The sequence below is a fragment of the Miniopterus schreibersii genome, assembly GCF_964146895.1.
Source record: "Miniopterus schreibersii genome assembly, chromosome: 14".
Lineage (NCBI taxonomy): Eukaryota > Metazoa > Chordata > Mammalia > Chiroptera > Miniopteridae > Miniopterus > Miniopterus schreibersii.
Genome location: NC_138114.1, coordinates 40,235,424 through 40,256,276, shown reverse-complemented (window position 1 = coordinate 40,256,276; position 20,853 = coordinate 40,235,424). Strand labels below are relative to the sequence as shown.

Here is a 20,853-nt window from a genome sequence, read left to right as displayed (position 1 = left end):
CAGAGCTTATGCTTTTTAACTACTATGCTATACTCTCTGCTTTCTCTGCCCAGGGTGATCTCACTGTCATTTGGGATTAGAACTTCTTGATTGTCTTGAATGGCTTTCAATTTATTTTATTTTATTTTATTTTTAATTTTTATTTATTTTATTTATTTATTTTTGTTTAAAATATTACAGATGTCCCTTTTTCTCCCCAATGACCCATTCCACCCCATCCTATCCCCCTCCCCAGTCCCTCTCCCCATCATTGTCCTTGTCCTTGGGTTGTGCATATATGCATATAAATTCTTTGGTTAATCTCTCCCCCTCCACCTAACCGCCTTCCTCCCTCCCTCTGACATTCGTCAGTCCGATCTGTGCTTCCGTGTCATTGAATCTATTCTGTTCATCAGTTTATTAAGTTCTTTAGATTCCACATATAAGTGAGATCATGTGATGTTTGTCTTTCGCTGCCTGGCTTATTTCACTTAGCATAATTTTCTCCAGGTCCCTCCGTACTGTCTCAACGGGTAAGAGCTCCTTCTTTACAGCTGCGTAGTATTCCATGGTGTAAATGTCCCACAACTTTTTTATCTACTCATCTACTGATGGGCACTTGGGCTGTTTCCAGATCTTAGCCATTGTAAACTGTGCTATGAACATAGAGGTGCATATATTCTGTCTGATTAGTGTTCCAGGATTCTTAGGGTATATTCCTAGAAGTGGGATCACTGGGTCAAAAGACAGCTCCATTTTTAATTTTTTGAGGAACCTCCATACTGTTTTCCATAGTGTTTGTACCAGTCTGCATTCCCACCAGCAGTGTACTAGGGTTCCTCTTTCTCCACATCTTCGACAGCACAAGTAATTTGTTGATTTGTTGATGGTAGCCATTCTTACAGGTGTGAAGTGATCTCATTGTGGTTTTAATTTGCATCTCTCTAATATTAGCGACGTTGGCTTTCAATTTTTTAAAAACATGAATTGAAGACTTGACTCTGGTTGGACCTTAAGCTGCCTAAAGGTAAGCCTATGAGAGTTTTGTTTTTCCTGAACACCCCAGCACCTAACATAGGGCTGGCTTGGATAGCCCTGAGGTACTTGTTGAAAGAATGAGGCCCATATCTGTCTGCCTCAGCTCAGGAATTGCCCAGGCAAGACCTTATTCTATGAGAGGGGTGGTTAGTCCCAGAACAGGAACTTCCGTCTGAGGGAGAGAGGGTGGCTGTTCAGGGAGGACACAAGGCTGACGTAGGGGCAGCAGAAACTGCAAGACAGAATCCAGGCCAGGTGTGACTGGAGCTGAGCCAGTTGTTTTGAGAGGACAGGCCTGCTTGTCCCCTGCAGGTTATTGGTCTACGCTGCTCCCAGAGGAAGAGGCTATTCCAGGAGCAGTGGGGTGTAAAGTGAGGAGGGTCTGCTTTCAGATCTCTGAACTGTGGGTGTTTGGACTAGCTACCTTTACTTTGTGGACTCTTCTGTAGAGAATCACTTTGAATCTCTTTTGGCAGGAATTGAGGTGGGGGTGAGGGCAGGAACAGAACTTCTCAGCAACCAGTCCAGCCAGTGAAGGAGCAGGGTAGGGTAGCACATCATATTGCAGTCATTGTTATGGCCAGATCTCAGTGTTGTATCAACAGGCAAAAAGTTTGACCTGACCACCACCCATAAGCCATGTGCCAAATTGCTCCAACTGCCCCCAGTCATAGTTGCTCCTGAATATAATTCACCTGGGCTCTCAGAGATTCCACCTTCGTGTGTGGTGAGGTTTTTGATGACAAATGGGGGTGTGATCCCACTTCTGTTGGTGTGACTAGAGGGCGGCTAGGAGGCAGGGCTCTAGAGTGGCCTGTGGTATGGGAAGCTCAGCTCTGTTCCTTTTCATCGGCTCCAGGTTCTAGTGGGCTATCATGTTAGTAGTGGAGTGTTAGTAGTGGAGTAGCCCTGGAGAGTATCTGGCTCTGGGGTTGCCAGGCAGAGCTCCGAAGGTCTGCGTCAAAGGCAGCAGGGTTGGAGGCCACATGGGTGGGGCTCACCCCCTGTGCCCCATCTCTACTCAACTGAAATAGCTCCCTGGTTCTTGTTTTATAAATCTGTTAGAGATGCTAGCTCACAAGTTTTCTGTTGCTGTTTTAAAGAATTAGAAAACATTGCCCTGGCCGGTGTGGTTTGGTTGGAGCATTGTTTTGTCCACTGAAGAGTTGTGGATTCGATCCCCGGTCAGGGCACATATGGGAGGCAACCAACCAGTGCTTCTCTTGCACATTGATGTTTCTTTCTCTCTCCCTCTTCCTTCCTCTATAAATAAATAAATTAACTAAATTAAGTTAAAGTTAGAAAATGTAGTATAACTGTTTCCCATTTTACAGACAAGAAATGTGAGGCCTCAGGAGGTTATTGCTTGCCCAAGGTTAGCCAGCTTGTGAGCAGCTCATCTGGCACTGAACACTGGCCTGCCGAGTCCCAGCTCTGGGACCGTTCCAGTGTAGCCGGTGCTGACTGCCTTGGTGCCTGTCCTGTCCTGTGTTCTCCCCTGGCAGTGATCTCAACTCATGCTCTCTCTCACCAGGCACAGCTGTTTGTCAACCAGTCTCTGTTTTTCGTTTTAATTTTTTGCATTCTTTCCAAGAGCACTGCTTCTCTTTCTCTCCTGGGTCTGGGATCAGGGCTCTCCTGGGGCCAGCTGTGGGAGGCTGGTAGTGACCACATTACTTCCATTGCTGGAATCCACATTCTGGCCTCTGGACACCTCAGCACTGACCCCAGCTGAGCCAAGTGCTGCTTTCATTCTGTGACTCCTTGCCTCAAAGCCACCCCTAAGCAGAGGACTCTTTCCTCTGCTTAGCTGGGTGGTAGAGGCTGCTGTGTTGGCAACAGTAGGTTTAGAGCCCTGGTTTCCCTGTCTCTGCACTCCCAGAGAGTCTCTTGCCCTAAAGCTTCCTTACTCAGGATATCTGTGAAGGTCCAAAGTATAATGTGAACTCTACCCCCAGGCTTTTTGGGGAGAGCCAGACAGACTGTGGCCCTCTGCCCTCCTTGTCCTGCCCCAGCTCAGTCCCATTACCCTTTCCTTATTCTTTGCTTCATAAATGCAGAGCTGTGGTGCTAGGTACAAGTCAACGGTCATGCCTACCTCTACCTCCCAGAAAACAATTTGGGGCCACTGACCTTGACTGGAAGACACAGATTGGGTGGGTGCTGATGTAAGTCCCTCGTCCAGGCCTCAGTCCCAGATGCCCCCGCCAGCCCTGGTCTGACTTACCACGGGGCCCAATTCAGAGGCCTCTTTTGTTTGACTTGCACAGAGCAGCCCCAGCTCACCGTTCCCACATGCCGAAGTTTCCCCACCATTCACTGGAAAGGCTGAAAAGCCCTCAGCTAATTGCATTGGGCTGAAAATTACCACTTCCCTGCATGGGTTCCCCTGCTGCTGAGGACATTTGTGTCACTGCTGTATTTAGGGGGAACAAAGGCCCCCTGTGGGGAGAGCCCAGGTACGAATGTGGGATGGGGGGAGTAATTGCAGTCTCTCCAGGTGAAAGCCCCTGTTAAACTTCAGTAAGTCAATTAGGCTGGGGGGGAGGGCAGAGACCCCCAACAATAAACTGTTCCCACTAAGCAATTAAAGAAAATCATTTTAGCTTTGAGGACAGAAACTGCTTATTAGAAATTTTGTAGGTCCCCCCTTCTTCTCTACCTCAGCCCCCCCTTGGGGATGAAACAACAAAACGCCTTCCTCAATAGAAGTGTTTCTCCTCCTCCCACTCATTGTGTGGCCTGAAAGCACTTACTGTGGGAGGGCAGAGGGAGGGACAGACAGGCCAGGCTGAAGGGGGAGAAAATGGCAGGGGTTTAACACCTGGGCTGACCAAAAAGGATAACTGCCCAGGAAGGTTGGGAGAGAGACTTCTGTGGGGTGCAGTGCTTACAACACAGGTTGTGGGGCATGTATATATGGGATGTGCATGTGCCCACAGGCCCGCTTTCCTCTGCTGCCCAAGGAGTGGGTGCATCTGGGTGGATATGTGTGCAGCATCCTGGGTGCCCCCTTACCAAAAGGAATAAACACAAGCCGTGTGTGTGTGTGTGTGTGTGTGTGTGTGTGCGCGCGCGCGCGCGCGCGCGTGTGATTACATGTGTCTTCTCAGCAAAGGATGGCAAGGCTGAGAGATCCCAGCTGGGCATGCACCTCTTCCCAAGGCCGTGACTGCGCCCGTGTTCTCTTACCTCCCAGGAGCCAAATACCAGTACCTGGGAGTTGAGCCATAGCATAGCTTTCTGCCTGGGATAGTCAGCAACTAAGGGCTGAATGGCTCGCAGCCACCTCCTGGCCCTGGGCTAGGAATGGTCTGGGGGGAGGAGTAATGGATGGACATGTTAATCTTCACAGTGTTCTTCCTCATGTTGCTTGAGTGGTGGTAAGGTGTGGGGACTCAGCAGAAAAGAAATCTGTGGCCTGGGATGTTTTCTTGATATGTGACTTGGCTCAAAGGCCTTCTGGTGGGAGTCTCCAGTTGACACCCACTGCCCCACCCCCAAATTTCTGAGAAGTTCAGGATGGAAAGAAGGGTTGATTTTTTTTTTTTTTTTAAATATATCTTTATTGATTTCAGAGAGAGGAAAGGAGATGGAGAGAGAGATATAGAAACATCAGTGATGAGAGTCATTGATCTGCTGCAGCCAGCAACCTGGGCACGTGCCCTGACCGGGAATCGAACCCCAATCGCCTGGATCCCAGGTTGACGCTCAACCGCTGAGCCACGCCTGGTCGGGCAAGAAGGGTTGATCTTATCTTATCTTGAGAGGGTGATGGGGAGGGAGGTAGACTTATACATCAAAAGTCTATAATTTGGTCATTTACAGATGCGCATGCACGTGCACACCACAGATCACAGGTAGCGTAAGTACCACACCCCATCCTGCCCTAAATCTTGATACTTTCATGGAGGGCCTGGTGGCTCTGATGGCAGGCATGGCATTGAGTCAGGTAGTGCCCTGGCCCCAGTGCTTCCCTGTGGCTCATGATGTGTTTGGCCTTTATTTCAATGTTCCAAAGAGGTGAAATTAAACATTGAGGGGTTGACTTTTCCCAGAAAACAAATATGCCAAGTTATTTGCCTACCAAGGGGCCTTAGGAGGTACAATTAGGTGCCTACAGACTGCCAGTGGAGAGGCGAGGGCTGTTGACAAAGTCCTGAGCAGGAGCATGGAGGTAAGATTTTATGGAGAGCAAGAGCTGGTTAGAATTTGGGGATCTTGGGGTATGTGTGGAGTAGTTCAGAGAGGAGCAGGAATGGGCTGCTCACTGTGGCAGGCTCCACATGGTGGCTACCTGCAAGGAGATGGGTCTTCGGAGGAACCTGAAGCTCAAATACTTGTCATGTTTTGCTTCAATTATTTTATATGTGTGCATTTTATATGTAGATATATATACAGATACATACATATAAGTGTCTATTTATGTAATATATAGTGATATATTTATAGAGTTTTTATATGACATGATATCATTTATTTTATGTTCCAGAATGTGGTTTTCCATGTATGGGCGGGTTTGGTTCCCTCACACCTCATTTCTGATTTATGACTTCAAATGTCTTTCTGACTTGGGGCCAGGTTTATTTTTTTTAAAAAGAGAGAGTGAGAGGGTTTTTTGGGACTGCTTTAGGTTGTGTGGGTTTTTTTGTTGTTTTTTTTAAGAAAAACAGAATTTTACGTGCTATGTGTGAGTTTTCTGTTTGGTTCCTCCTGCATTTTTTTTTGTGTGTCACTGATTCACTCAGAGGGATTCAGCAGTGGAATATTCAAGTTTGCTCATATGGTCAGATTTATTTTTCCCTTGGTTTTTGGGCCATTAGTACTGGGTCAGGGTAGGAAAGGGATAAAAGAAGTTGTAACAAAGGAGTTGCTTGGGGTTAAGTTTTCAATAGTGTGCGTGTGTGTTTTTAAACTTTTAATTCTGAAAATATTTAAACATACACAAAGAGAAAATGGTAAAATTAACTTCTGTGTTTTCGTCCCTATCTTAATTATTTTGTCCTTAATTCAAACTAGATAAATACCTGGAAGGTATCTTTAAGAGACCCATTTCTCAGATGCCAGGCACTGTCGTTGTTGAAAATAGAAGGGTCTGAGAGTGGACTACACTCTTTCCCATCAGAGTGCGCCTCGTGGTCTCCAGCAGAACTTTCCCTCTCATCAGTCTGTAAAAAAGGGATCCAAGAAGCCAGTTCTCTGAAGGCCGGGGCTTTCTGCCTTAGAAACTATAATGTCGCTCCTCTAGCAGCATCCCTGTTATTTGCTGTGCCCAGACTATCTCCTCACCAACTGCCGGGAGAGCGAGAGTGGTCCTGGCCTGGGTGTCAGAGAGCCTTCATCCTCCTTTTGAAGTTCCGGGCCCGCCCGTGCTGCCCCGTTTTAGCTGTTCTCTTCGCAGGCCGCCAGCTATTGGTTTCATGGTTGAGGTGTCTGTTCTTAGTCAGGCCTCAAGGTGTCCAGTCGGTGCTTGACAAAGCCCTTTGCTCATCTTTTAGTGAGGACATTTGGATGGGTGAGAAACCCATTAGCTACTGAATGAGGCACTGTAGTGGTCAGGACAAATTGGTTGTGACAGAAACCGAATTCACATTAACTTAAATAAAACTGGAAATGTTTAGCTGAGCAACCAAGTCAAAGGAAGAACCCAAATACAGCTGGTCTCAGGAATAACTGGACCCAGAAGCCACCGTGCTGCCAGGATTTTATATTTCTGAAGTGTTCATCTTTCTTTCTTCCTGGATCTTAACTCCTTCATTTTTCCCAGCTGACCAGCTTATTCTAAAGACTGCCAAGAGCTTCTGAGTTTGGCAGCTCATCACTTAAGTCATGGAGAGTGACTGGCTTCCAAAAATCTCAGGGAAGAGACTCATTGTCCCAGCTTGGGTCAGCTGCCCACCTCTTGATCAGTTAACTGTGGCCAGAGAAAGGAGAGTGTGTAAGAACAGGGGAAATCTCTCAGGAATCACATGTGTGGAGGGATAGTGTAGGACAGACAGAACAATAGGCTCTATTATTTTCATAAAGGCCAGATTACTCCATGACACCCAGTCCCAAAGTGTCTATGTGGATGGCACTGCATTTAACCTCCTCTTCCTCCCTTCATTACTGGTTTGCTGATCAGAGATTTCTCCTTTGTAAGCTGTTGATGGTGTCCTTAGACAAAATTGTCACTTTCCTAGTTTGACATGCACAGGGAAGGACCCTGACTGCAGACATGCGAGGTTGGACAAATGAGCAGTGGCCCAGCACCCTCCCAGTGGGGCAGAGAGAGACTGGAGCCAAGTCCTGACCTGGCTGGTCCTCCAGAGGAAAAGGGCTAGCAAGCCCTTCCTGAGTTAGACTCTAGGAGTATAGTTTACCTTGTAGAATAGGATGGAAGACAAACACTCCTGCCCCTTCCCTCCTTAGTGCCATTGTCAAGAAGGCTGAAAATCTTGGGGAGGAACAAAGTTCAAGGTCAAAATTCTTGGTGCTGCTAATCTGGAAATCAGGAAGTTCCTTAGAATTTCACCTTCCTGAAAAGCCCTGTGGTGGAAGTCTTGCTTTATAAAAGGACCTTACTCAGTACCCTCACTTTTGTACTATCTCCAGCCTTATGATTTTTTCCACTTCCCCCTGTAATGTAAGCCCCCATCTGTGTGGCCAGTGTGAGGACTCTGGAGCCCTTGTTGTCTCTCATCACAGGGAAGGAGTTGACAAAAGAGTTATTGGTTGGATTTGTACACCAAAGTTTGCTGTTGGCCCTCCTCTACACTGGAGACCTTTTTTGTTGAGGATAAGGTTTTACCTACTATGTATATAGACACACAGTCCTCTCTTTTCTTCTTGTCATGGCCTGTACATCTATAGCCCTGCTGTGTATAATTTATGATGCATAGCTGGCCCTATTGGTCTACCAACCTCCATGACACCCCTTTCTCTCTCCTTAGTACCCTTCACCCCCTGCAATAGCCTCATGGTAATGGTGGAAAATGCTGCAAGAATCAGACTAGGTTGAGGAGGGTAGAACTTCCCCTCCCCTTCTCCTTCCTCTGTCTTAATGGAAGAGAAGTGGTTCTGGGATACAGATGGTGGTGGTGAATCTGTAGGTTGACACTCATGCCCTTTGCCTCCCTTTTTTCAACTTGCTGGATATCACCATAGAACTCCTTTTCATTGGTGGGTCATCAGGGCCTCTCTTTAAGCCTCGAAAGAGTTAGGAGGCCAGTTGATGAGAAAGGCCAGTAGTTATATGGTGGGTAGTCTAGATGGCTCTTCTGCCCTTTGATTCCTTAGAGAGAACATCTTTCTATAAGGTCTTGATTGTACTTTGATACTTGTGAAATGAAAATGACTGTCTCATGTTGGTGCTTATGGAACATTTAGAATAAAAATAAAGCCAATATCTAGGGGCTCCATTGCTGGCCTAAATGTTTCAGTGGGTCAGGGACATAGGACCTCAGCATCATAGGTCACACAGATTTCTCTTTGGCCTGTCTTCATCTCTCTTCCCTATTGCTCCTGCCCAAGTCTGGATCAAGTGTGAGTCTTCTCTGTGGTTTGTTAATGTGGGTATGTTTAAAAGAATCAAATTTTAAAATAAATTTGTTGAGTTGGTGTTCTGATGATCTGTGTGGCTTGCCAGTCTAGCTCTGCTTTTCTCTCTGTAGAGCCACAGTTGATCCTAATGGTTCTTGTCATCCTTCCATCTCATGCCTTTATTCAAATGCCAGCCACTTATGTTCATCAGCAAACCTGAAAAGACACCAAAGCTTGTCTGGCCTAGTCTCCCCAGTAATCATCAGACCATACGGGCCACCCATGCCCAGGAGAAGATGTGAGCATCATGGTAGCCCAGGCTTTGGGCCTGACCACTACCATAATGCCAAAATTGACCACCTAAAAGGAAAAAGTGATTTGTTTTGAAGAATATTTTTTACTTCAGGCTGGGGTAGCCATAGCAGCAACAGTCATTTGAGTACCCAGTTTGTACAAGGCACTGTTGTGGGGTAACCCGTCACCTCGGCCTCTGTTGGACTCCCAGTGGAGTTCAGAAGCTCACCTGTTTGAAGATTATTGTTTACCTCTTTACAGAGAGGGTGGTTATGAAGCAGAAGTGTAGGGGAAGAGTACTGTAAGAGCAGGGTGAAATTGTGGAATTCTCTGAGGCAACTCTTTCCAGGCCCTAACCATTCGGAAGTGAAGACTATGTCAAGGGTGTTCGCCAGGTTCAAGATGGAGCCAAGTAACTACTTGGTTTGTGTGATATTCAGAATCTGAATTCAGATATTCAGAATTCAGGGCACCACCAACATGTGACCTTTATTTCAGGCAATATTCAAGGTGAATATTGTTATTACCATCTTTCTTTTAATTTCTCATTTTCTATTTTGTTATATTTTTGTACCTAAGTGATATATAAATATGTTTAATTGTAAAAAGTTCCAACAGTTTAAAATACATAGAATATAAACTAAAATCTGCTTCAGTTCCCTGTGGCCCCTCCACGTTGTTCTTTTTGTAGGAAGTCTGGTATGTATCACTCCAGATTTTTTCATTTGAAGCAAATAGCAGACATATAACTTCATGAATATGTATGTATGTATATTTACACACAAATGTAGGGTTTTGCTTTGTTTTAGGCTCACATTATGCACTTGTTCTGGAACTCGAATTCTCCCTCTACCTATGTGGTGCAGAGGTCCTTTGCTGTGAGAACACATATCTCTACCACACTTTCTTAACCGCTGCATTCTAGTTCCTAGTAAGGTAGGTGCACTGTAGTTTACTTAGCCATCCTGCTATTGATGGACACTTGGTTTCCTGTGGTTTGCTTTCTAAACAATGCCTCAGGACATGTCTGTGTACTTGCCTATCTGTGTATATAGTAATGTATTTTTCTAGGAAAGATACTTAGAAAAGACTTGCTGGATTCAGGGGTAAATATGCAATGTGGTATTATTTACTATAGTCACCATGCTGTACATTACATCCCTATGACTTATTTATTTTTATAACTGAAAGTTTGTATCTTTTGATACCCCTCACCCTCAAACCCCCTCCCCTCTGGCAGCCATGAATCTGTTCTCTGTATTTATGAGCTTGTTTTTTTGTTTTGTTTTGATTTGTTTGTTTGTTTGTTTTTTAAACTTATAATAGTTACTTAAAAGCCTATCTTAGTTCTTCATTTTTAAAATGCCATCATTTCATATTTTAATACAATATGAGTTATAGCTAACATTTATCTTTTTTTCTTTTGTATTCACATGTAAGTGAAATCATATGGTGTTTGTCCTTCTCTAACTTATTTCACTTAGCATATGCCCTCAAGGCCCGTCCATGTTATCACAAATGGCAAGATTCCATTCCTTTTTATGGCCGAGTAGTATTCCATTGTATATATGAACTATAACTAGTTTACCCACTCATCCATTGATGAACACTTAGGTTGTTTCCATATTTGGCTACTGTGAATAATGCTGCAATGAACATGGGGTTGCATGTATCTTTTTTAAAGTGTTTTTGTTTTTTTTTCAGAAAAATACCCAGAAGTAGAGTTGCTAGATCATATGTTAGTCCTATTTTTAATTTTTTAAAGAACTTCCATACTGTTTTCCATAGTGGCTGCACTAATTTACATTTCCACTAACTGTTATTTCTTGTCTTTTTGATACTGTATAGCCATTCTAGTAGGGGTGAGATGATATCTCATTGTGGTTCTTATTTGAATTTCCCTGATGATTTGTGATGTTGAGCATCTTTTTATACACCTGTTGGCCATCTGTGTGTCTTCTTTTGAAAAGTCTACTCTGGTCCTCTGCCCATTTTTTAATATGATTGTGGTTTGTTGTTGTTTGTTTGTTTTTTGCTGTTGAGTTGTGAGAGTTCTTTATATATTTTGGATATTAACCCCATATTGGATATATAATTGCAAATATTTTTCCCATTTTGTGGCTTGCCTTTTCATTTTTATTGATTGTTTCCTTTGTTATGCAGAAGCTTTGTAGTCTGATGTAGTCTCACTTGTTTATTTTTTCTTCTGTTGCCTTTGCTTTTGGAGTCAGAGCCAAAAAATTATTGCCAAGATTGATGTCAAGGAGCTTACCATCTATGTTTCTTCTAGGAGTTTTATGATTTCAGGGCTTACATTCAAGTCTTTAATCCACTGTGAGTTAATTTTTGTGTATGGTATTAGATAATAGTCTAGTTCATTCTTTTGCATGTGGCTGTCCATGAAGAAACTGTCCTTTCCCCTTTGTATATTCTTGCCTCCTATGTTGTTTAAAAAAAAAAAAAAAAAGGTCTTATTATCTTTTAGTTTGATGAATAAAATTGTGTTTACCTTCCCCTCCCTGGTCTTTAGTTCTGGGTATCTCCCCATCCCCACCTTTATAGGCAGGTGCTACTGTAGGTGGCAGGCCCCACAAGCGTGCTCCTGCCCCCATCGCTGATGTGACTCTTAGTCTTCTGGCCTGTGTGTGGCATTCAGGTGGCTGTTTCCCCAGCTTCAAGGTGAGACCTTTGTTGGAGAGAACAAGATTTCTTTGCCTCTTTTTTTTCCCCTTCCCAAGCACATCTATTTCCCTTCCCCTTGGGTGGCTCAGGGGGCCCTGATGGCTGGATCTTGGAAACTGGCTGCCTTACACTTTCACCTGCCCTGTCTCTCTTCTTCCTGACTTCTGTTGACCTCCTGTTCCCACTCCACTGGTCCCTCCCTCACAGTACTGCCACTGCACTACTGCTCCTGGCTTTCCTCACTGAGTGAGTTTGTGTGACCTTCGCACTGCATTCATGCTTTGGGACTTAGCTGCTGCGATGATGTCAGTGTCACAGGTTAGCAGATGGCAGCAGCAGCAATGAGACCTGACATGTTCTAATGACTCCCTCCTTCCCATCCTTGCTGGCTGAGCTGATGGAGGGGCAGGGGTTTCCTTGAAGCATTTTAGGAGGGGGCCAAGGAAAATAAGGTTTGGGAGGGTCCCAGGTGCCGATGAGGCTTGTGACCTTTGCTGCTATAATATCAGTGTTTCACAAGCGGGGCAGTTTAGGAGCCCACTTGCAGCCCATCAAAAATTGATTTAATTGCAATTTTTCCTCCAATTAGGAGCACTAGAGCCTGACTAATTGGAGTAATAGAGAGTAATAAGGCTCAGATAAAAAGCCTTCCACGGCGGCCTTTGTATCTTGTGTCAGTGCCTGTCAGAGGTCAGAGAGCTTGCATATTCTATTAGGCAGCCCAGCCTTCATTTGTACAAATTAGTTTACCCAACAGTAATTAAAATGCCAATGCGGGTTGAAGAGAACTGAATACACTTGATGGGCATGTTGGTGAATGATGTGACAGCTCTGGTGGCCTCCCTTGCCAAAGTGTGTCAGCCTCGGCTCAGAGGCGGCTGGGGCCTGGGCCAGCTGGGCGGCTCTGGGCCAGCCACGGGGCACAGCTGCTGAGCATGCCACTTCTGCTGCCCCTCCTCAGAGCCACTCTGTCTCTCCTTTCTTCTTCCAGGTGGAGTCATTTGTTCATTCATTCATTCAACAAGCATTGGAGTTTTCAATATGTGTTAGGGATTGTACTAGGTGCTGGGGAGAGAACTTATGGGGTAAGGGGTATAAAATCACTTGCGCTCTGGAATCAAGACTGACTGGGCTCAAATTCTAGTCCTCCTAGTTGCTCCTTGTGTGAGCTAGAGCAACTTACATTACCGCTCTGTGCCTCAATTTTCTTGTCTGTAAAATAGGGAAAGTAGAACTTACTGCACGGGGTTATGAAGATTAGATAGACTGATGCTTTTGAAACACTTGCTCAGAACCTGGCACCTAATAAGTGCTCAGTAAATTACTCATAATTAAGAGGGCCTAAAGTAGGCCCACACCCAACTAATTTCCCTTCTTACTTTCCTCTCTCTTCTATATTTTGTTATTTCCTATTCCTCAATATGAGTACCAGAATCCCTAATTTTCCTGGTGTCTCTCTCTGATGTGAGGGCCCCTATGTCTACTTCTTGGGCCTGGTAATGATCTCTGTGACCAGGTTTGCCCGAGCTGGGGCCAGGGGGCCAGTAAGGTAGGTTGGGGATCTGGGCACAGAAGCAGAAACTGTAGAAGGCTGGCTTCTGGTAAAGGCTTTCTTGTCGAAAAAGAGTAGAGTTTATGGAGTCAGACTGACTTTTAGACCCTCAAGCTGAGAGAGCTTGTGCACATGTGTATGTAAGATGAGAGAGAGTTTTAGGTACTGTTGGTATTTTTTTAATCTATTGTCTGGTTGTGTTGCTTATAAGGGACTTCACTGCCCCAGTATGGCTGTGTCATGTGCCATTCAGGTCTGAGTCTGCTGATTTGGGAATTATTCCTTTAAGAAGCAGAGGGACCCCTTTCACAGCCCATGTGACTAGTTTCTCAGCCTTGTTGGCTGTGAGCTCTGGAAGGTGCTTTCAGTTCAAGTCCATGGAATTGTCCCGAGTGCTTCTTCTGGGTCAGGCACTGTGCTGGGCACTAAAATACATAAGAGCCACCAGATAGTTCATGATCTCAAAGGAAACATGGGAAGATAACCCCCCAAAATACCACTTGTTCCAAGAAGGTGAGATCCAAGTGTGGTAGGGGCCCAGAGGAAGGATGGTCAAGCCACCTGGGCGCCAGCAGCTTCTGCCTCTGCCCATTTGGCACAGGTCTGCTGTCCCTGTCCCCGGGCAACCCCCATGGGTTTGGGTTTGAGTCCTGGTGAGTGTCCCCAGTGGAAACTGGTTCCAAATCTGCTTGACTGTTGCTTATATGTTTTTTTACTGAGTGTCAAATCTGATTAAACTCTTAGGTCCTCATAAGTGCCAAGGGGACGCTCTGCTTCCCCTCCTTCACTTCCTCCCTGCTTCACATGGTGAAGTGAGGGCAAAACAGCTTGTGGAAAGAATTATGCATGGGTGTCATACTCCAGCAACTGAGAAAGGCCTTTGTGGGGTATGAAGGTGAGAGGTACCTCTCATGGTGGCAGATGGACAGGGCCAGGGTGGGTGGGCGGACAAGAATAGAGCACAGGAGTCCCAGGTGAAGGTGTTCCCATCCCTACCCCAGCCTGCTGGCAGGTCAGAGCTGTGGGAGTACAGGGATTCAGGTTCTAGGTGCCTACCATCTCTCTTTTGACTTACCTGACGCTAACGTCAGAGACCTGCCACAGGCCTCCTTAAGAGATGTCTCTGCAGGCCCCCCTCACCTGGCCTCACATCTTCAAAAATCTGGAGAGCCCAATTGCCTGCTCCAACGATTTCCAAGTGGCTATTATGTTTCCAACCCAAGGTAATTGGCTTTACCAGTTATTAATGGATTACCCTCAAGAGAAAAATGTTGGAGGGAGGTAAGGACAATACCTCCTGGCTTAGTAGTTTGGGGCTTCACTGTGCAGCGGCCACTTCTCAGGCTGGGAGTCACTTGGGGCATGACAGAGTGGCTGTTTGGGCACACCACTCTAGTTTAGTGGCTGTTAGCACTCCCATGGGTGGAGACGAAGCTAGGATGATGGAGCATGTCCCTAGAGGAAGTCTTGGCTCGAGGCATAGAAGCCACAGGGTGTCTCACGAGGCCATTTTGTCAGTGTGGGGTTGAAAAGCAGACACCTGCCCCGCAATTTGGATTGTAAATCAGTGCCTTGGCCAATGCCTGCCCTAACATCTTCCCAGTCAGTAACTTGCAGGCCAACTCCCCCTCCCTCCTGCCCCCAGCCAAAGTCTCTGACTTCTTCAGAGCCCTCTCTGCGGAAATCCATCTCCCCCCTGACATGCTTGGGATCAGAGAGCCACAGGTGCTGGGCAGGGCCAGGGCGGATGGGCTGCTGCCCTGAATTGCTAACATGTCATTAGTATGTCCAGTCCCCTCCCCCTAGGCCTGACATGTAGGGACATGGCCCTTCCCTGCCCCAGGCTCCTGAGCGATACAACTGCTTTCAGCTCTCCTGCTTGCAGTTTAGGTTTTCAAGCTCTGGGTTCCTGTAGGCTTCCCTTCCCCACCCCTGCCAAATCCTCTAACAAAGGAGTGGCCTGGCACATAGGTTCAAGTTCTAGTCCTAGCACTACAGCCAGCCTAGCTCATTGCACTGATCCTTCTCACTGGGCTTGTGCCTGCAGATTGTATTTGTTGAACTTTTTAGGGATTTAAGAGACACTCTGGGAAAGATGGCCAGAATGTTCCTTCTCCCCTGCCTCTTGGCAATGTCTATCGTCCTCTAGACTCTGCTTGACTCCCATCCCACTCCACAGCAGCCCTGGCTGCCTGGCCCCTCACATTCTCTGCTCTCCCACCTTCATATACTGGCATTTCACCTATTTCATCTTTTCATATTGTTACTCACCTCTCACCATTTTCTTTCTCTCAGATTGGTGCCTTGACATCTGCCCTGTGCTTGTACCATATTACCAGATTCCCTGAGCTCTGAAAACCTTCAGGAGTGCCCCCCAGCCACCCTCAGCTCTGGAAGGACATTGCCTTCCAGCACCCCACAGCCTATTCCCAGGAGACCATTCCTGTGCCATGGCTTTGTGAACTTCATACAACTTAAGCCTGACAGGCTTGCTCTCCCTTGGACTCAGAGTAGCGCACCTAGAGATCTGTTTTTTATGGGGAGCAGAGACCATGCAACTAGGTCAGAGTGGCAAGCTCAGCCGTTGTTGAGCCTGTGGCTTCTCTGGCCAGGCAGCTCTGGGAAGTTGCAGCCCTCACCACACTTCCACTTGTCTTCCCACAACTCCTCTGATGGCTCTCTTGGCTGCTTCTCTCATCCTGGCTTAACCCCAGAACCCCCTGGAGAATGAGCACTGCACCTTCCATTCTGTAGCCATTTCCGCCACAAGTTCTGACAAGCCAGACCTGACTCTGCTCTCCTTTTGTTTGGCAGCTCTTTTGTGACAGGGACGGCTTGTTGTGGGCACTTCTCACCCCTGAGAATCTGGGACCTCAACAGGTAAGAGATTCCTGAGCCCACCATGGCTTGTGGTGGGGGTGGGGGTGGGGCTGGAGCTGCCAGGGAGGCAGTGGAGAGAGCTGGCTGAGCCAGCTCCTGCTTCAGTTGGTTGCCCAGTGGTCCAGGAGGAGGCTGGGAAAGACCCTTCTCCGAAACCCACTGACAGCCTCTGTTGTGGCACTTTTCATATGGAATCGTTCTGTTAGCTTGAGAAGACTGTTGAAGTAATTTATAATTGGTAAATAATTTCATGTAAAATTTATAACAACATTTTGGATTTATGATACTTTTTCTCTGAGGAGTGCCTGACTATGTGGCTACATAAAATCCCATCTATCCTCAGAGGTGATTTTTTCAAAAAAAAAGAAATTTTGGAAGTGGCCTACAGATCCATAAAAAGAATTCTATAGAACAGTTACAATATAGACAGGTTTTAGTCACAATTCTTTGCCTTGGCAGGCGTGACATATTCCCATCTGATTATCTGCCATTCTATTTGCATGGTTTTAAAAAACTTTTTAGTTTGAAATAATTATAGATTCATAGGAAGTAACATCTTGCATAATATAATATCAAAACCAGGAAATTGACACTGGTACAGTCCACAGACCTTTATTCAGATTGCACTTGTGTGCATGTGTGCACATGCGCGTGTCCGTAGGTGTAGTTCTTTGCAATTCAGGTGTGTAGATTCAGGTAACCACTGCTACAATCAAGATACAGAACTGTTTGTTCCATCAGCAAAAAGATCCCTCATGTACCCTTCATAGTCGTACCCTTCATCCTCCACTCCGTTGTCCCTAACCCCTGGCATCCACTTGTGTTCTTTGTCACTATAATTTGGCAACTTTGAAGGTATTATGTAAATGAAATAATATAGTATGTAACCTTTTGAGATCACCCCCCCTTTAAATCAGCATAATTCTCCTGAGACTCATAGAAGTTGTTACACATATCAATAGCACTTTACTTTTTATTGCTAAGTAGTACATTCTTTGGTATGGATGTACCAAAGTTTCTTTCCCCATTGAACACAATTCACCCATTGAAGGACATTTGGGTTGTTTTCAGATTTTTCACTATTGCAGATAGAGCTGTAATGAACATCTGTGTGTAGGCTTTTGTGTGGACTTAACAATTTAATTACTTTGGGGTTCATGCCCAGGAGTACAATTGCTGGGTCATTTGGTAAACGTATGTTTAGTTTTTTTTACCTGCCAGACTGTTTTGAGTCTTTACCATTTTATATTCTGACTCCAATGTATGAAAGATCTAGTTTCTTCACATCCTCAATGGCATTTGGTATTGATGCTACTTTATTTTTTTTGCATCAAGTCTAAGAACTCTTCACCTCACCCTAGGCACCTACATTCTGGTTTCAGTGCCATAATTAGCAATGAGAGTGTGCTCATCTTGCCTTTCCCCTGCCTCAGTTGTTCTAGCTTGTCTTCTTTTCTCTCCATCTCCCCAGGAAAATGTTAGCTATATCTTTTTTCTGAAATATCCATTGTGTTGTCAGTCTTTGCAAAATATTTTTTTTTATAACACATGAGGTAGCTTAATTAAATATGGTTTTCTCTACATTTTCTTGATGATCATATGACTGCAGGGGTAGGAAACTCACGACTTTACACTAAATACCACATTACATCTTTGGACAGCTCTGAGAGTTAGAATGCCTCCCGGTCATTGAGGGTTGATCTGCCTCCTGGAGGTACGATCCCAACAAGAAGCAAGTTGAACCTCTCCTCTGAAGACAGGCCTTTAGATTTCAGAAAACTTTGATCCTGCTCCTCTAGGATCCTCTCCTTTCTGGGCCAAAAGTCTGGGGCCTTCAGTTGTTGCTCATAAACATAGTAGATCAGTTAGGGTGCTTTAGTCTATAAGCAATGAAGTCCTAATTCAAAGTGGCTCAAACAATAAAGGGATTATTACTGTCTTACATAGCAAGAAGTCCAGAAGTTGGATAGTTGGTTAGTTCTAGGATTGATGGATTCAGTAGCTCAATGAGACCATGAGGCCCATTTTCTCCTCAGCTTTCTGCTTTGCCAACCCAGTCATGGTGGCTTTTGCCCTTTCCCACAGGCTTGTTTGCAGAAGGTCTTCCAGCTCATAAGGCACTATCCAAAGGGAAGAAGGAAGGAAGAGGACGGGTACCTGCCTGGGGTCCCTTTTTAAGATGAGGAAGCCCTTCCTAGGAACCCCCATGCAGACTTGTTATATTTAGTGAGCCAAAAGTGTATTCCAGTACTCACCCTAAGCCAAACTCTGTCAAGTGAAATGGGATGACCAGTCAAGATTCACCTTCTGGGAAGAGCTCAGCTTCCTACCATGCACATTGGCAGTGGGGGAGGAGGAGGTAGGTACATAGAGTTTGGTCAGCAAGAAAGAAAGTGAGGAATAGCTAGATGGGTGACCTACCATGTTGGTCTCACACTGGTTTTCAGGACCATTCTCACCTGAAAATTTCTGTAACTTAACTGGTTTGATCCCTCTTGAAATGGGGTGTTCACAACTGAGTATTGAACATAGCAGGTGTGGGCTGATGAGTGGCAGGTGCTATCACTGCCCTTATTCCAGATCTTCTACTTTTGTTACTGTAGCTGATTGCATCACACTTTTGCCAGAATAGCTAAAACTTCCAACGGCTCCTTTGTTCTGTAGCCCCTGGCATGTTGGAGTTCCTGCAGGCTGTGAAAGTTATTCCCATGGCTCATTCTGCCAAACTCCTGCTACTGGCAACTTCTTGCATCTAATGGGGTTGGGAAAGAAGGAGCCCCTCCTCTGGTGTGTGATGGGGAGGCTGTGAGAAGTGACAGAGGGAGCACAGGCTGTGTGGTCAAACAGACCTGAGTTCTAGAACTAACTCAGCTGCTTATTCTAGGATCTAGGGGGCCTTTCTGGGCCTCAGTTTCCACATTTGTAAATGGGATTTAATTATCCCTACCTGATAGAACCAATATGAAAAAAAATTATTTTCAAAAAGTACTCACACAGTGCCTGTCACCTTGGGGGCAGTCAACCACTTTAAGCTGTCTCCTTCCCTCTCTTCCTACCCATCCACTGTTGTCTTCCACATTGGTACCATGGAGTTTGTGGAGGCTCACCCTTTCAACCCTCTAAACATTTGTGGCCTATGACCAGTGGAAGGGGAGAGGTGGTGAACCTGCTGACGTCATGGCATAGAGAAGGCTCTTGATAATAAGGCTGTAAGTCACAAAGATGGACCTTTCTGCTGAAGGTCAGTTTTACTCGACCTGGTCTTTGGCATCATCACTGGCTTGGGCCCAGATGGCGGACAAGCTAGCAAGGTGGGGGATACACCCCCATAGCCCAGCTCTGTCTTGAAGATTGAGTTGCCTCTTTTGCCTGTGGTTGCCTTGATGGGGTATATGCCTGGGCACAGATTTATGATCAGGATGGAGTTCTAAGGCACCAATCCTTGAACAACACGGTTTTTTACAGAACCCAAAAACAACCCAAATGAGATACAAGATAGTTATGACCTCAATTCTCACTGGAGCCAGACAAGAAACAGCCTCTGAACCCTCTGACCAGCCTGTGGCAGGGCTGCCCTGGGTATCATTCCCTTCTCTCTAGCCCCCATACTGCCCTCCTCACCACTGAGAGGAGCCAGGATTTGTTTAAACCTCTCTCCTGTCCCCAGGGGAGCTTGGAGGACCCAGTGGTGCAGGTATTGAGGGAAAGATGCCCTGATGGAGGCATCTGCTTTTGGTGGGAGGAAATGCATGGACAGGATGACTCTCTGTAGCTGTCTTTCCCAGAGAAGCCTGAGCAGATAATAAAGCTGTGTAGAAAATAGGATTAAGGTAATGAACAGGCAGGACAGAGTTTGATCTTTCAATAACGCAAAGCCTGACTGACAAGCCAATCTGGAAGGTGGAGCAACATTGCCGGCAGGACTCAGCAGTGGGGTGGTGTGTGGTGCTGGGTGGATTCTTTTGCTTTTAACCTGTCACCGCTGAAACTTGAGGAGCACTGGGATTTTCTCTTTTATGTGTGCAGTGACTTGGGGGGAAGGAGTACTGAGGGGCAGTTTTGCTCTGAGCACCACCTCTCCAGGAGCTGCCCTCAGGATGATGGTGGGGGCTGGGACATAGCTCAGAAGAGTAGGTGCCCTGCTGAGTATCAGTACTTTCTCATCCACGTGTCTCTCAGTATCGTCCTCAGGCAGCCTAGCCTACTTACAGTACCTGGGGACGCCTCTCTCTCCTGGAGCTGGGGACCATGGGCTGGGCCCAATAATAGGATTTCTAACCTGTCTAAACCAGGCAGAAAGAAAGATGGAGTCCTTCATCCAACCTGGAGGTGCCAGCAGTATTCCTGCTTCTGAGTGTAGATGTTCTTCAGACCCAGTCCCCAGCCCTCAGGGATGCCATCTTGATAGACAGTGCCAACAGCCAACCACTGAAGCATCCTTAAAGTGTCCTTAGCTAGGCCCTAGAGTCCCATCAGGCCTCAAGGTACTGTACCAAAGCCATCCTGTTCTAGAGGAATCAAGGCCCATCTTGTGTTCTCTGTCCACATTTGAGCAGGGCCCTTGGCCAGGCCCCAGGGAAGGTGTTATCTGTGTGGGGACTGCCTCCTACCTGCTGGAAGGTGGGGGTAGGGGTGGATCTGACTGGCCTGAAATAATACCCACCCTCCTCTCAGGGCTTGTTCTTGCTGTGGGTTATACTTTTCTGCCAAGGAGCTTTTGAGCTGGATCTAGCATTGGTGCCCTGAGAGCAGGGCACAATGGTCACCCTGGTGGTGATGGGCAGTTGGGCAACAGGATGAAGAGGTCTGTGATCCCAGACCTGGAAGTGTCACAGTGGGTCCAGCCATAGCTCTAAGCCAGCCTGGGAACTGTCAGATAGGGAAGGGGGTAGGCGTGGGCTTTGGTG

At 46.1% G+C, this 20,853-nt stretch overlaps 1 protein-coding gene across 2 annotated transcripts in view; it reads left to right on the top strand.

Moving 5' to 3' along the window:
• Positions 1-20,853, top strand: part of FBXW4 (F-box and WD repeat domain containing 4) — a 71,794-nt gene that overhangs the window by 43,658 nt on the left and 7,283 nt on the right. Inside the window, exon 6 of one of the 2 annotated variants that reach the window (XM_081158835.1) lies at positions 15,881-15,946. The exons of the other annotated variant lie outside the window; for it this stretch is intronic. Coding sequence (XP_081014961.1) covers positions 15,881-15,946 — 66 coding nt within the window. The remainder of the gene's footprint in view (positions 1-15,880; positions 15,947-20,853) is intronic. 2 annotated transcript variants of the gene reach the window in all.